Source organism: Microcebus murinus, chromosome 9 (assembly GCF_040939455.1).
Source record: "Microcebus murinus isolate Inina chromosome 9, M.murinus_Inina_mat1.0, whole genome shotgun sequence".
In the NCBI taxonomy this organism is placed as follows: Eukaryota; Metazoa; Chordata; class Mammalia; order Primates; family Cheirogaleidae; genus Microcebus; species Microcebus murinus.
In genome coordinates, this window is record NC_134112.1 from 67105685 (window position 1) to 67120286 (window position 14602).

General features: G+C 40.2%; 1 protein-coding gene across 7 annotated transcripts in view; it reads right to left on the reverse strand.

The window, feature by feature from the left end:
• DOCK4 (dedicator of cytokinesis 4) overlaps positions 1 to 14602 on the reverse strand; it is a 424117-nt gene that overhangs the window by 119429 nt on the left and 290086 nt on the right. For all 7 annotated transcript variants that reach the window (XM_012736139.2, XM_012736138.2, XM_012736141.2 and 4 more), the window contains exons 17-22: positions 9356 to 9512; positions 4676 to 4773; positions 4482 to 4565; positions 4211 to 4311; positions 1781 to 1862; positions 562 to 732 (exon numbers count right to left, since the gene is read on the reverse strand). In XM_012736139.2, coding sequence (XP_012591593.1) covers positions 562 to 732; positions 1781 to 1862; positions 4211 to 4311; positions 4482 to 4565; positions 4676 to 4773; positions 9356 to 9512 — 693 coding nt within the window. The remainder of the gene's footprint in view (positions 1 to 561; positions 733 to 1780; positions 1863 to 4210; positions 4312 to 4481; positions 4566 to 4675; positions 4774 to 9355; positions 9513 to 14602) is intronic.

Consider the following 14602-nt stretch of genomic DNA (forward strand, 5'->3'; position numbering starts at 1 on the left):
AGACCCTGTCTCTACTAAAAATAGAAAAATTAGCCAGGAATGGTGGCGCACACCTGTAGTCTCAGCTCCTCAGGAAGCTGAGGCAGGAGGCTCACTAGAGCCCAGGAGTTTGAGATTGCAGTGAGCTATGATGACACCCTTGCACCCTAGCCAGGGCAACAGAACAAGGTTCTGTCTCATAAAAAGAAAAAAAAATGCAATGAAAGGCTTGGGGAAAAGAACTGTCAAAGATAGTGAAATTCCTTCCCTAAGGCCAAATGTGACAGCACGTGGCATCAGCAGTACACATTCTGGTAACTGGAAATGAGGCTGATACAAACCAACCAACTCTTCAGGCAGAGAGGAGAGTGTGAGGAAAGACAATCCACTTCTGCCCGGCTTGGTGCTCAGAAGCTGGGGGATTTTTAAAATTCTACTCAAAAAGTTGGTTAAGCCACAAATATAAACTGGAGATAGGGATTTCTGATGTAGGAAACGTTCAATTATACTGCTGTGTAAAAATAAATGAATGGCACTCATATTTCTCTTCTATTCAGCGCAGATGAAAAAAAAAAAAATTACCTGTGACTGAGACAGCGCTCTAGACCCTTTGCTCTCTTGTGAAAGGAAGAAACGGACCGACATAAGGAGCTCCTGGATGCAGCAGCGGAATTCGTCTTCATTCTGCCCACCCGTGGCAAGGGAAAACAGCCTTCGAGATTGAACTATATACTTAAAAATGTATTCCTGTGCCTTAAAAGGAAAATTTGAAAGTTACTTTCAAAGGAGACCAAGAGTATTTATTTAACAACAATGCAACATAAAAACCACTGTATAGCATTAGACTTTTAAATTATTGATTTAAACATTAAGGCCCTGTGAGATTTTTGAACAGTATTTACTTGTAGGGGGAGGAGCCATTTTTCTCTGATGCCTAATGAGAGAGATGTATAGAAAAGTGAAAAAATACTTTCTATTTCTGCAGCATTATGAACACTAAATGTTTTTGATCCTTAGATTTTTTTAAATTTATTTAATAAAGAGATAACTGTTTTATTTAAAATAATTTTACATTGGTAGGTGCTCTTGCCACTTAGCATTTTACCTTCTATTGGACAAAAATGATAAATTTATAATTAACAAAATGCTGTTTTATAAAATTCATTATCTATTCCTATCGACTGATCCCACCAAATGGGATGGTACTTAACAATAGGAATCAGAAGAGTACCAGGGCTGCTACTGGAAAATCCCTTTGATAATTTGTATTATTGCTGAATAAGTTTGCAAGTAAGGTATTAGCATCACCATAGAAGCTATAGTCCCAGAGATGTGGGCAGTGTTAAACCAAGATACCCAGTAACACCTCAGGTTTCCTTGTTATGATCCCTGTTAAGCCACCCTATTTGCTCTTAAAATTTAACATAAATGGTTCTCAGATGGTCTCTGTCAGGTTGGTAGAGGTAATAACCAGGAACTTAAGCTTCGCTGCCCATCTGTAGCCTCCTCTCATAAACCCTCCCACTTTCCTGCTAATCCTAGATTCCACTTCAGGTGTTCTGGAGTTCGGAGGAGCAAGGATGCAATCCCAATGGGGTCCCAGTGGATGAGCCTGGCAAAGTCCCTTTCAAAATTTCATCAGCTCTGGAGCAGCCATAAACTGCTTAAAATCCTTGAATTGGAATGTCAGCAATGTATCATCACCAATTACTGCCTGTGTAGAGGAAACCAATTAGCCTAAGAATCGGCATGCAACAGCTTTGTTAGACTCCGCTGTCTGTTATCAACAGCATGTCCTCACCTTCAGCACCTCCTGGATATGCTCTTGCCGCTCTGCTTCTGTGATCCTGTCCACATACCACTTAAGCACTTTGATGAGATCTCTAAAAAAACCAGGGAGAAACGTGCAGAGTGTAGAATTGGTCTAAACCTCAATTAAATGCCAACAAATCCAACACTTATTTGTATCAAGTAGCTTTTTTTCCCATCAGTTCTTGTATTTTCTTATCAAATTGCTACATAATAATTTTACTAAATCTGCAGATCAACATCACCGCCCCTTTTGAAGCTCAAGAGAGAAGTGACACTCAATCTGGACACATCCCATTGCCCTGCTATTATTCCTGGCAATGCTTCCAAATGGGCAAACATGAATACTGGAAAAAAGGACTCTGGTCAAGCCAGTACCTGGAAATATGACTGTCACGGACAGCCATGGACAATTGCTAATTGGGATTTCTTCCTCAGTGACCAGGTAAACAGCTGAGTGAAATATTCAGCTGGAGGCAAAAAAGGGGCGTGGGGAGGGGTGAAGGCAACACCTCTCCACTGCAAGTCACACCCCATGGATTTATCAAGCCAATTCTCTGACCTGTGAGAAGAGCAAGGCTTACTGTCAAAGTGTGTCTTGGAAGAATAATTTCTAGAAGAGCCAAGGGCTTTTTGTTTGTTTAAAGAAACAAAAATTTAAACCAACAATAACAACCCACAACTCTCAGAATTACAGTTTTGCCACCTTAAACTTTGGTCAGTTCTTAGTTTCTAGGGAACAGTTCACACAGCAATTCTTCTCTTGGCCACGGTTGAGATTTGGATGTGCCAGTAGGTAGATGCTTTGGGGAGCACTATTTTTAAGATGATATGTCAGTTAGTTTCTGACCACCCACAGTCTGAGAGGATTCCACAAGCCATATTTATCTTTTTAGGAGTGATGATCCTGCTTTTCTGGCCAATCTGAAGTGTTAGAATTTACACTCTTGTTCTCTAGCTTTCAGGGACAATTTCAGTTGCAAGCAGTGACCACATCATGCTAGGACTCAAATTGTGAGGCCAAGTGGGCCAACATTTCAAAACTCTTCCTGCTGTTACAGTTCCCTTGGCAAAAAATTATGCTGATGGAGTGTCTAGTCTTACAAAAATACCTTCATTTATTCTTTTTTTTTTTTTTTGAGACAGGGTCTCACTTTGTTGCCCAGGCTAGAGTGAGTGTCGTGGTGTCAGCCTAGCTCACAGCAACCTCAAACTCCTGGGCTCAAGCAATCCTACTGCCTCAACCTCCCTAGTAGCTGGGACTACAGGCATGCGCCACCATGCCTGGCTAATTTTTTCTATATATTAGTTGGCCAATTAATTTCTTTCTATTTATAGTAGAGACAGGGTCTCGCTCTTGCTTAGGCTGGTTTCGAACTTCTGACCTCGAGCAATCCACCCGCCTCGGCCACCCAGAGTGCTAGGATTACAGGTGTGAGCCACCGCGCCCGGCCCACCTTCATTTATTCTTAACATGCCATGGTCAGGAATACCCAAGTTAACATGATCAAATGCTTATTGGATTACCTATTATCCTTTATATATCACATAGATGGGGGAAAAGAGGTTTAAAAAAGCTGTTTCCCACTTCTTTTAAATCACCTCTGGGAACAGATGATATTGCACATGCACAGGTGCTTAAGGAATAAGGTAGAAATGAAGGAGAACAGCAATGGCAGCATTGGACCACAGGCATAGAACACTGGGGAACATTCTAGGGCTATTTAAGCAGGGCCAAAGACTGGGAAGGAGAGAAGCTATTGCCTTCTGGCCATTATGGACTGGGCTGTGCGGAGGCAGGCAGGCAGGCTAAAGCATGACATTTATTCACTCCCTCTCAGCCTCACTTGCACCATCTGAGCTAGTCGGAAAGGAGGGGCAGTCAAAAATGGAAGCTCCTACCAAAGGGTCTAATGACGGAATTGCTTGAGGCCAGGGACCAGGTCTTCAGTTATCAGCACAAAGTATAGCACCTGGCATGCAGCAGGCCCTCAGTAAATCTTAACTAATGAATGACTTTCAACAGGTAAGAAGGCAAAGGTTGTTTTCCATTGGTATTTCTTTCTTAAAGACATCTAGAATTGTCAAGGAGTGCAGTGATTAAATGGGGATGTTGATAGCCAAAGTGAAGTAACCAGACATTTTAGACCAAGTGAAACAGAAACAGGAAGAAAAAACTTTATATTTTAGGTCTTAGGAATAGAATTCAGCAAGTTCTTTTTTTCCTCTTTTTAATCAAAATAAATTCTAGCCACTATAAAAGGAAGTGTGAGGAGAGAAGAGACTGTCTCAAGAGACACTTCAGTTGTTGTGCTTCATTTCTTCCTACACTCCCTTTTAAATTTTCCCATATAGCTGGCTCTGCTGAGAAACAGCTCAAAAGGAACCGCTTCTAAAGCAATTACAAGATAAAGGGCCTTACCTGTATGCAAGTGCCCCAGCAAAGTGACTCTCAATGTAAGTGTCCATTACGGGTTTAAAATGATGAAATTTGCTATCTTGCAGCAAATTTATTATGTGAACCTAAAAAAGAAAATTGAGCTTTATAAAACCAAATGCAAACCAAGATTTTTGGGGGTGTTCTTTTTAAAATGAACTCTTACATTATTAAGTGCCTACTTCTGAAATAGCCTCATGAAAGTCAAGATTGAGAGACAAATTGTTAAAACATAATTAAGTGAATTTGAACTTACCAAAGAATCAAACACTTTAGACCCATATTTTTGTGAATTTTCATCTAAAATTCCAAATAAGGTATCCAGAGTATCCTGCAGAAACTGTTAAAGAAGTGGTAAATGAATGAATAAAATACTATTTGTCCTTCCCCTCCAAATGCTCTTTATCCTATAAATTTCTGGGAGGAAAACAGTAACAAAATAGTATATACCTTTACTATCTCTGAGCCATCGATTTCTTTTAATTTAGAGAGACAGCCAGTGATCTTGTCTGGGTGGGTTCTCCATTTCAAAAGATCAAGCATATCACCTTTCCAAACAGAAAGGAAGATTAATTGCCTTAATAGAGAATAGTCCCAACATGAAAGTGTTCTACTGGTAAAAGTTGAATTCTTGAACATGTGGCTCACCCCTCCTGGACACTCTAGTTGCAGGCTCCCACAGAATATGCCCAGTCCTCTCTGAGATGGCATGTATTCCAGTACCTTCTAATGATTTCTTCCCTCCCATTGCTCTTGGCCTATATAAACTCCCAGTCATTCTTTAGTTCTCAGATTAGATGTTGCTTTATCCAAGAAGCGTTTCCCAAAGTCCTGAGCTAACTGTCCTTTCTATGTGCTCATACATCACAGTAGCACTTATCTTACCATTACAGCTGTTTATTTGTCTACACCCCAACTAGACTGTAAACTCCAAGAAGAAAAAAAAAAAACCATGCTGAGCTTGGCACTATTGAATTTCTAGCACTAAGAACAGATTAGGCAGTTGACAAATATTTGTTGAATAATTTTCTGCCTCCTCCTGGTATGATGAGATTTTTCTGGAGGGCTGAGAGCCTGCTTTATTCATGTTTGGACTCCCAGCACACAGTACTCTGCCTAGCAACCAATCCCACCCAGCAAAGATTCTCTTGACAAAGAGACCCAAACTTGGTGGACTAAAAGGTCCCTGCACAATGATAGGAATCCTAGTGATTTGTCAGATCATCTAGGGAGCTCTTGGACTGACAGTGGCATCCTGGACTCCATGGGCCATCTTCCATCCAAGATTCTAGGCAAGCTCTTCATTTTCCTCCTTTTCCTAAACTGACATGTGGGCTCTTGAGTCCAATGGGTCCTCTTATAACCTCTTCATCTGGGGAAGGAATAAATTCTTCCTTTATCTTTCTTGGGCAGAAGTTGGAAAGGCTCTGAAAGATGGTGTCCAAGCTTCATGAGTCCCTAAAGCTAGCAGGGAGACTTGGCATCTGGAGGCCAGTGAGGGCAGTGAGAACTGACAAGGTTCATGCACGCAGGGCATGCACAGGGCCGTGGGACCCGCTAGCACTGGCCTCAGGGTCATGGGGCTGACAGACTAGACTGGCCAATTGAGAAGCCAGGATGACTTTTCCAGGTGGAATAGTGAGAAATGTACTTCAAAGCGCTTGTTTCAGGAGAAACCTGAATGGGACTTGCTGAGAAACAGACAAACCAAGAAGGAAACAAAAAACCTGGGAAATCAAGGAAGCAGTTAAGATGAGAAAGAAAATAGGACACAGTGAACAGAAATGAAAAAAAGCAGAGGAATCCAAGAGGAAAGGAAGCGAGCTCCACCAAAGCCAGATTCAAGAGAAAAACTTCACAAAGGACTTAATAGTAAGAAATTAAATGCTAAATAGGAATGCTTATCTATAACGAACAGGGATAAGAGGAGGAGGAGGACTTAGAATGAGAAATACGAAGGAATTTTTAAAATACTGACTTTGAAAGAGAGATTTATGATGTTTTCATAACCAAAAATCCCTGAAAGTGTTTAATATTCATATGTAACTCAGACATCCTGGGGGTAAGATTGAAACCTTTTAAAAACTGATTGGTTATATTTGGCATATCAGATATTTCCACAGAGTGGGCCCGGTGGGACCAAGGCAGGGCTCTATTGTTCTCTCCCCGTTTGCTGCCTCCCTCCCACCTACTTCCTGCTTCCTGCATCTAACTTCAGGAGGCCTCCCCTCCCTGGCATCTTCTCTTTTATAATCCCCCAGTGCATTTTCAACCCTGCCATTCACTCTCACCTCCTACTCCGCCCCCATCCAGCTCTCACTTCTCCTTGCTCTCTTCCTCTGCCTTTAAAGTGAAGCAGTTGCCAGGGCGTTCGGGGCCCTGCTCGATATAAGGAGTGGGGTGGGGCAGGGAGTGGCTCTGCTGGCCCCAAAGTGGCAGCACCAGAGGCAGCAGTGGGGAACCGGGACCAGGGCCCACATGAGCACAGCTGGAAAACGATCACAGTGGTTCAGACAGTCAGATCAGGATGAGGCTATTCATCTTTCCTGCAAGAAGGCTGACAAATCTCTAGACTGCTCGACATGGAGCACATGGAAGAGTAAAGCAGTTATGTGTGTCTGGATGTAATTAGTCATATATGCAAAGTACTCAGAGTCAACACGAAACTGCCATCTCCTAAGTCTCTGTTGCAGCCATTGGAAAATATTCTAGCTGCAAATTAGAAGCTATGACCTACCATTGAAAATATGGATTTTCTATATTCCATTTAACAAGCATTTATTACATGTATTTTATGTGGCCAATCTACTAAGAGCTATAAAATTGGAGGATGACATGACCTCTACTACTAAGCAGCTTAGAATCTCTACTTGATCCAGCAGTCAGAGATGCCTAGCACAGTGCTTGGCCTTGGTACGCTACCCATGAACAATGTAGGGTAACGGACAAAGTGTGCAGACAGACACACTTCAGGAATCCTGCAATGCAAATCTGCTCTAGGAAGCTGTTCCTAGAGACCATATCACTTACTAAACGCTCAGCTGTAGTGGAAATAGGATTTGTATATTTTCCAAGTCAAGTAAAACGAACACATAGCAATTTAATTCCAATTTGGAACTGGATTACTTCTACACAGAGATGTGTCTAGCATGTAAATTTCAGAAAGACCAACTAACTTCCTTCCTCCTTCCCATCTCTGGAAACATGCTATTCATTTCCTGGCTCATTTTGAGTAGTCTTACAATGACAAGGTTAATCAAAGACAAAATGATAATTAAGCACTTATCAGTCTACAGAAATGAGCCAGGCATCACATGGAATTCTGATCCCACCTTCCATATAGTGAGATGCGTAGTATAATGATTTCATAAATAGTTTATATACCCATATTTACCTAAAAACGTTCTCTGCCTTTAAAAGGTAGCAACTTCTAGTTTTCAGGATTTGGTTTTTTCCATCTTATGCTAGTAATTCTAACACCTTAAACCCTAGAACTAAACAGGGTGCGGGGCCAAATATTTTGATGGGAACGAATCCACTGTGAGGTTTACAAGTGTGGGAGGCAGAATAATGCCCTCAAAGATGTCCACATGTCTTTGGACCTGTAAATCCATTTACCTTACATGGCAAAAGAGATTTTACAGATCTGATTAAATTAAAGATCTTAAACTAGGGAGATTATACTGGATTATCTAGCCCAATGTAATCACAGGATCCTTAAAAGATGTAAAGAGATCAGAGTCAGAGAGATTTGAAGATACTATACTGCCGGCTTTGAAGACGGAAGAAGAGGCTGTAGAAAAGGTAAGAGAAAAGATTCTTCCCAGAGCATCCAGAAGGAATGAAACCCTGCTAATGCTTTGATTTTAGCCCAGTGAAACTCATTTGGGACTTCTGACCCCAGAATTATATGATAATAAATCCATGTTGTTTTAAGCCAATAAGTTTGTGGTAATTGTTACAGTAGTAACAGATAATGAATACAATCCCAAAATATTCTACAGGGGACATTCAGTTAAATGTGATTGAAAACTCTACAACAGACATACAACTAATCCACACAGGATGAATGAAAGTTCATTCATAAGGGAGTCAATAATGGGTTGATTTTATTATCTTTATAACTTCCATGGGATTAGATTGGCCCCATAAAAATACCTGAGGTTTAGTAAATGCTTTATGATCATTTAGAGTTATGTCAATGGAAGTTTTATTTAAGTAAAATCATTAGCTCACTGAATACAGATAAAGCTTGGTATAATTTGTCATATCTTAACTTGGTGTCCTATATAAACAGAGCAGCATTTCATGTTGAAATTGAGAGGTATTTTAAAATTGGTCAATACTGTAAATGCTACATTTTGCTGCTTTTCAGATACTATAGAACAGAAGAAATGTGTTGTCTTCTACAGATGCTGTTCTCTGACACAGAAGGAGGAATTAAGAAAGAACTAATAACTAATAACTACACATGTTTGGGCATAGGAGGTTTTTACCAGAGAGAATACCTTAATATGAAGTGATTCTTTTCAACATACTGAATCTAACACAACATTCAGGATGCTAGCCAAAAGCCTTACACGACAACCATGAAGAACTCAAAAATGTTTAATTTACTTCCTTCATTACAGATGATGTTTTCATAGCAATTTGCCGAGAAGAGCTTACTTTATTAATCATAACTTGCTAACAATCACTGACATAAAAAGTAATGCTAGAACAGAAAAGCAATATGCATCTAATTAAACAAAAAACAGCCTTTATTCTAAAGCCTGCAATTAGCACTGTTTATGGAGCTATAAAACAAGAGATTAAGGTGGTGGTATTTCTCTCTCTCTCTCTCTCTCTTTTTTTTTTAAAGCAGCTGGGTTTTAATGGTTTCTTTGGAGAGTTATGTACTTGGTTTCCAACACTGGGATCATTTTGAAATCTTTCTTAAATTACATGCATTCAATAGAGCATTGGGTCAGATTTGTTTACATTTTCTTGGAAATCAAAACAGAACGATCAATAATTTTTTAGTGTTAAAGTTCTTAAATATAACTTTGGTGTTTACTAAACATGCTTACCAAAATTCACACAAGTACTCCGACATAAGGGCTTTCAAATAAAATAGTATTTATACGTTACCGTTTTGTGTGAGTTTTGTGGAACAGAGAAAAGATGTTATCCAAAAAGACTCCTTTGTGGCCTTCATGGCTTGATTATTATTCCCAAGGAAAATGCCCTTGGAAAAGGGAAGTTTGAGGTAGCGGGTAGTATCCTGAAGGTTTGTGTTTTCTTCACACTGTTAAAAATATTTAAAAAAATAAAAGGGAAGAGGGAAGAGACCTCCTAAGAATTATTAAGCATAATTTCCATTTCTAGTGTTTTTGAATTGGGAAATATTCCAAACAACAAGCATTACAAATAGAATTTGGCTTTTAAGTAAAATGAAGCAAAAATTCATAAAAAGAATTAAGCATGGATTTTTGGACTCAGAGAAATTTGAGTTTGAATCCCAACTCTGTCACTTCCCATGTGAGTGACTGTGTCAAGTTATTTAACCACTTGGGGTTCCCGTTGACATTCTCCAAAACCTCATTGTGTTGTCGTAAGAATTAGATTACATAAAATCTTTAACACAGTCCCTGATACAGTGGAAATGCTCAAGAAATTATACATCTTTAACATATACAGCTGGTATAGCTTAGATTATTTTAAGTGTGAATTTGAATTCATATAAAGCATTTTTTAAAAACATAAATTCTTCCAACATTTCATCTGAAGCAGCTGTTAAACAGTTTTTTTACTTTGAAAACTGGCAATTAAAGGAAATGGTATTTCAGGTAATCTAATAGTCCCACTATATGGAGGAAATCTCTGCTTCACAGAAAATGCCAAATAATAAACGTAAAAGGAATTATAGACTTAGAAAACACAATTTCATATGCCTACTGTAATTATTTTAGTCAAGCATTGTCACTGAGTGCTAAAACCAGCAGGATTGTTGATAAGGAATTGTATGTTCACACGATCGCAATGTAGCAGCACACACATTACTACCCAGAGGTAAGAAAACAAAAACAACTGCAAGTGAGGGGGGATCAGGTTGTCATCACACCAACGCAGGGTGATGCAAAGACGTCATCCCTTACAATGCGTTCCTACCAAAGATGTGGACCTTGACTCCATCACATCTAGATTTCAACTTCCACATGTGGGAAACATAAGAGATACAGCACATTTTGAACAACACCTCAGGGAAGCAACCAGACAAATCTAAAATATGGGGCTTTCTGCAGGATGCCTGGCCTTGTCTCTTCAAGTCAGTGTTGTCAAAAAAGGGATTGTTCTAGATTAAACAACATTTAAAATATAGATAGCCAGATGCAACACATGGTCCTGATGACTGGGCCAATTTTTTTTTTTTTTAATTTATACATTGACTAAGTTCTAGATGAGACAAAAATTTAGTGATTGGAAAATTGTTACCTGAGAAAAGATAGACTAAAAATAAATACATATTACATGATATCATTTGGGTAAAAAAATCCATAAGGAACATCTGGAAGGATATACACTAAGGAACTAATAGTTACCATCATCTGGGTAATGAGAATATGATGTTTTTATTTTATTTTGGTTTATCTGGATACTACTTTTGTAATGACAATTATAAATCTTTAGGAAAGACCTCTCTAACAAGTTTAGACAAATAGAATCAGAAGATTACAAGAGGTTCTTACTATCATGCCTGCCTCATAACAAAAATACCAATATAAATACCATAAACAGCCTTCATGTAAGATACTGGGCTATAAAGACAATAGACACCTTCCAACTTCTGTTTACTGCTTGTTTGCTAACCGCAAGGAATTATGAGTATATTATGGGATGCAGAAGAAAAAGACAAAGAGAGCAAAAACCTGAGTCTCTCAGCTAGAACCCAGAACAGGTTAGGGCCTATCAGGGGCAGGCTGAAGTAAAAATCACTGTGGGGGCAGATGCATGACCAGTGTATAAACAACTAAGTTATAAAAAGGGGACTAACACACAAAGGAGGGTCCCTGCCCAGAAAAGAGGCCACTGCGCTGGCACTCTGGGGGCTCAGACTCTAGCTCGAGCTAGACAATAAAACTCCTTTTGATAATTACAGCCTCAGTGACTCTGTCTCTCTGCCCTTCGGCCTTATAAATCTCAAATACAACATTCATAATTCTCTTTTAACATTACCATTCCAAATGCTTTCTTTTAGTTCTGTAAAATATTTTATATAGACAGAAGTATGCATAAAACACAGATATATAGTTTAAATTAATTAAACTATTAATTATTTATAAAGTGAACCTCTCAAAGGCTTTCTTCAGAGAAAGTGCTTAGGCAAAGTAATGTTCTGGAACCCTGGATCACAGCCCCCGCCCCTCAGTCTTGTCCCTGGCATGTCAAAGCATGAGTCACAGCACCAGAGATTCACCCTATCCCCTGCCTGGATCAGGTGTATGGGGTTAGGAACATGCTCTGGTCTTCCATCCTGTCCTGACTCGTGCTCCATATGTCTAACCACCACTTCCTATCGTGACTGAAGTCTCATGCCAAACCCAGCCCAGACACTCTGTCCAGATATTACAGGCTTCCTCCCCAAAAGCTGGAACCTGCCTTGGTCTGTTATGGTCCGTCTATTCACAGAAATTCTGCCCCTACAAATATATCTCTTATCACCTCTCCTCCCAACCAACTAGCTGCCTGGCTCTTGAGCACTTGTGGCAGCCTCTTGGAATTCCTGCTTGATACCCTCATCTAGCTCTACTGGTTGCCAGGGGACTGACCACCTCTGTGAGTGAGAACGTGATGGCTGTGTCATGTCCTTAGGGCCTCTGTGAATAGAAGACTTAGCTGCTTTCTCCTGAGCCAGGTCAGTTCCACCAACGCTGGTTCTCATTTCTGCCCCGGCTTCAGCATCTGAGTCTGTCTGGGGCATGACAACTTCGCAGCTTCTCACAGCTAAACTCTATCACATTTACTCAAGTATAAAATATAATTATTAATATAACAATACTCTAGACACAACAGTTATTTCAAAACCTTCTACCAAGAACACTGGTGTGTGTGTGTGTGTGTGTGTGTGTGTGTGTGTGCGTGCGTGCGTGTGTGTGTGTGTGAGAGAGAGAGAGAGAGAGAGAGAGAGAGAGAGAGAGAGAGGAGAGAAGAAGGAGGGGGAGGGGAGGGGAGGGGAGGAGAGGGGAGAAAGAGAGAATTCTGTCCATCAATTCAGTATAGAAAAGCATGTTACCACTCTTTGGTCTCTATGAATCCTTTAATATAATATTTACCAGGGATTCAAAACTGATTTTTTTCCCAATAGGATTATCCTGGGTATAAAGTTAAAGTTAGACATTTTAATCTATTCTTGAAAATTTTAAGAAATTACACAGAAAATCTTATAGCATATCTTTTATTGTTCTTTGAGGTTTCCAGCATGTATCCTTAGCAAATCACAGGAATGCTGGAGATTTTAAAAGCAATCCAAGCAACTACCATTTATGAGGACTTACTATATGTTAGGCACTGCTAAGCACTTTGCATGCATTTTCTTCTCATAACAACCCTACGAGGTGGGGGCGGGATATTGTATCCTAAGGAGCTTATGTGATTTGCCTAACGTCACAATATTAGTAAGTGTCAGAGCCAGGGTTTGAACCAAAGTTTGTATTCACAACTGCTATAGAGCATTACCTCCCTCTACTGTCGTTTTAACCAAGTTTTGAATTTTGCTGGAATGAATTTAAAATTTACTGATTTATAGAGTATGGCTAAGAAAGACCAAAAAAAGTTCCCTTTTCAAAACAAAGGTGTGTTTGCAGGAGACACCCTGAGAGAGGGCTCGGAGTGGTGTGTGAAGCTAAAATAATTTCAAATGAAATAAACTTATGAGTCTCACAGCAAAATGGCTAGTTTATGTTCTCAAACCACACAGGCAGCAAAAGAGACCATGAGACTTGGATGCAAAAGTGAGGAGGGCAGGTAGGAGCAGGTGAGGCACGATCCAGGAGCTTAGAAACATACACATGAGCTAGAGAGCATTCATTCTTCCATTTGATGAGACAGAATCTATGTAGGAGATAGGGGCTTCAAGAGCAGTGAAGAACGGAAGTGGGGCTCCAAAAGGCAGCCCTCCAAGGCAGGAGCAGTTGTCAGCTAGAGTTTAAGCCAAAAAGGTCAAGCAGCCTCCTAATACTAGCAGAAGGCAGGGAGTAAGGGAGAATCAGCAGTAAATTCCCCGGGTATTCTTCAGCGAGGTGGGAGAAGGGTCTGTAATGGGAGTGAGATTCTAAACCAGAGTGTGCACCACAGATAACAAATGGGAATGAACAGTCTTCCCACTAGGGAAAGGGATAAGAGTCAATGAAGCCACAGAAATGAGGCTGGGAGAGTGTGGTTTGGCACTGCTTGTGCTTAAACTGGAAATATCAAGTGCAACAGAGTAGTGGCTGGGTGTTTGAATGCCTGTGAATCTGAGTGGTATAGGCTTAGTAGCAACAAACTGCAGCTGTGAGATTCTTCCACTGCGTGTAGTTGAGAGATGCCTTTGTCATCGTGGTAAAATCCAGTTATACCCCTAACCTGGAGGTGGTGGTTAAATATGGATCACTTGCATTCTGAGGAACACCTGTAAAACAACTCTTTTGGCTTTGGCATAGAGAATATTTTTTCCATCAAACCCAATGTAGGCATGGACCAAGGCATTATGGGATAGAGAATTAGAAGACACTGCCCTCCCCACTAGAGAACTCGTCTCTTGTGGGAGACACAAACACAGGTGAAGTGTTACAGTACATGCATGATGGCAGATTGACAAGGGAAGGATTCATGGAGCCGTTCTTGAGGCTGCTACTGGCTTGGGGGAACCAAACTGTATCACTGTCGTAGTGAAGGACAGTTCTCTGTGTTTGCTTTGATATGGGTTGGGATCTGTGAAAGTCATCTTAAAATGGCATGGAGTTAGCTGACTACAAATTAGAGAGAAGGAAGATGAGAACCAGCCCCCTGCTTTACTACACTTGTGTGTGAAATCAGTTCTGACCAGAGATGTGCTCCCTCAGACTTGCAAAGAAGCACTAAAAATGCAGGCTTTGCCATGGCAGCAGTAGTCTCCATCTTCTTTGAGATTGTATAGCTCGGCTCATGGTCTATTTCTTTCCCCAGAATAAAAATCAGTTGGTATAACAATGACTGGTGCATTATGTCCCAGACTACATTTTGACCACGGTCTCAGCCATGTGAAAGAACTATGGTGGTCAGCCATGAGCTGTGTTCCAGAAATGTGATATTTGCAATTACAAGTGATATATGATCGAGAGATCCACATCTACAATTTATTAAGAAAAAAACTGGCAT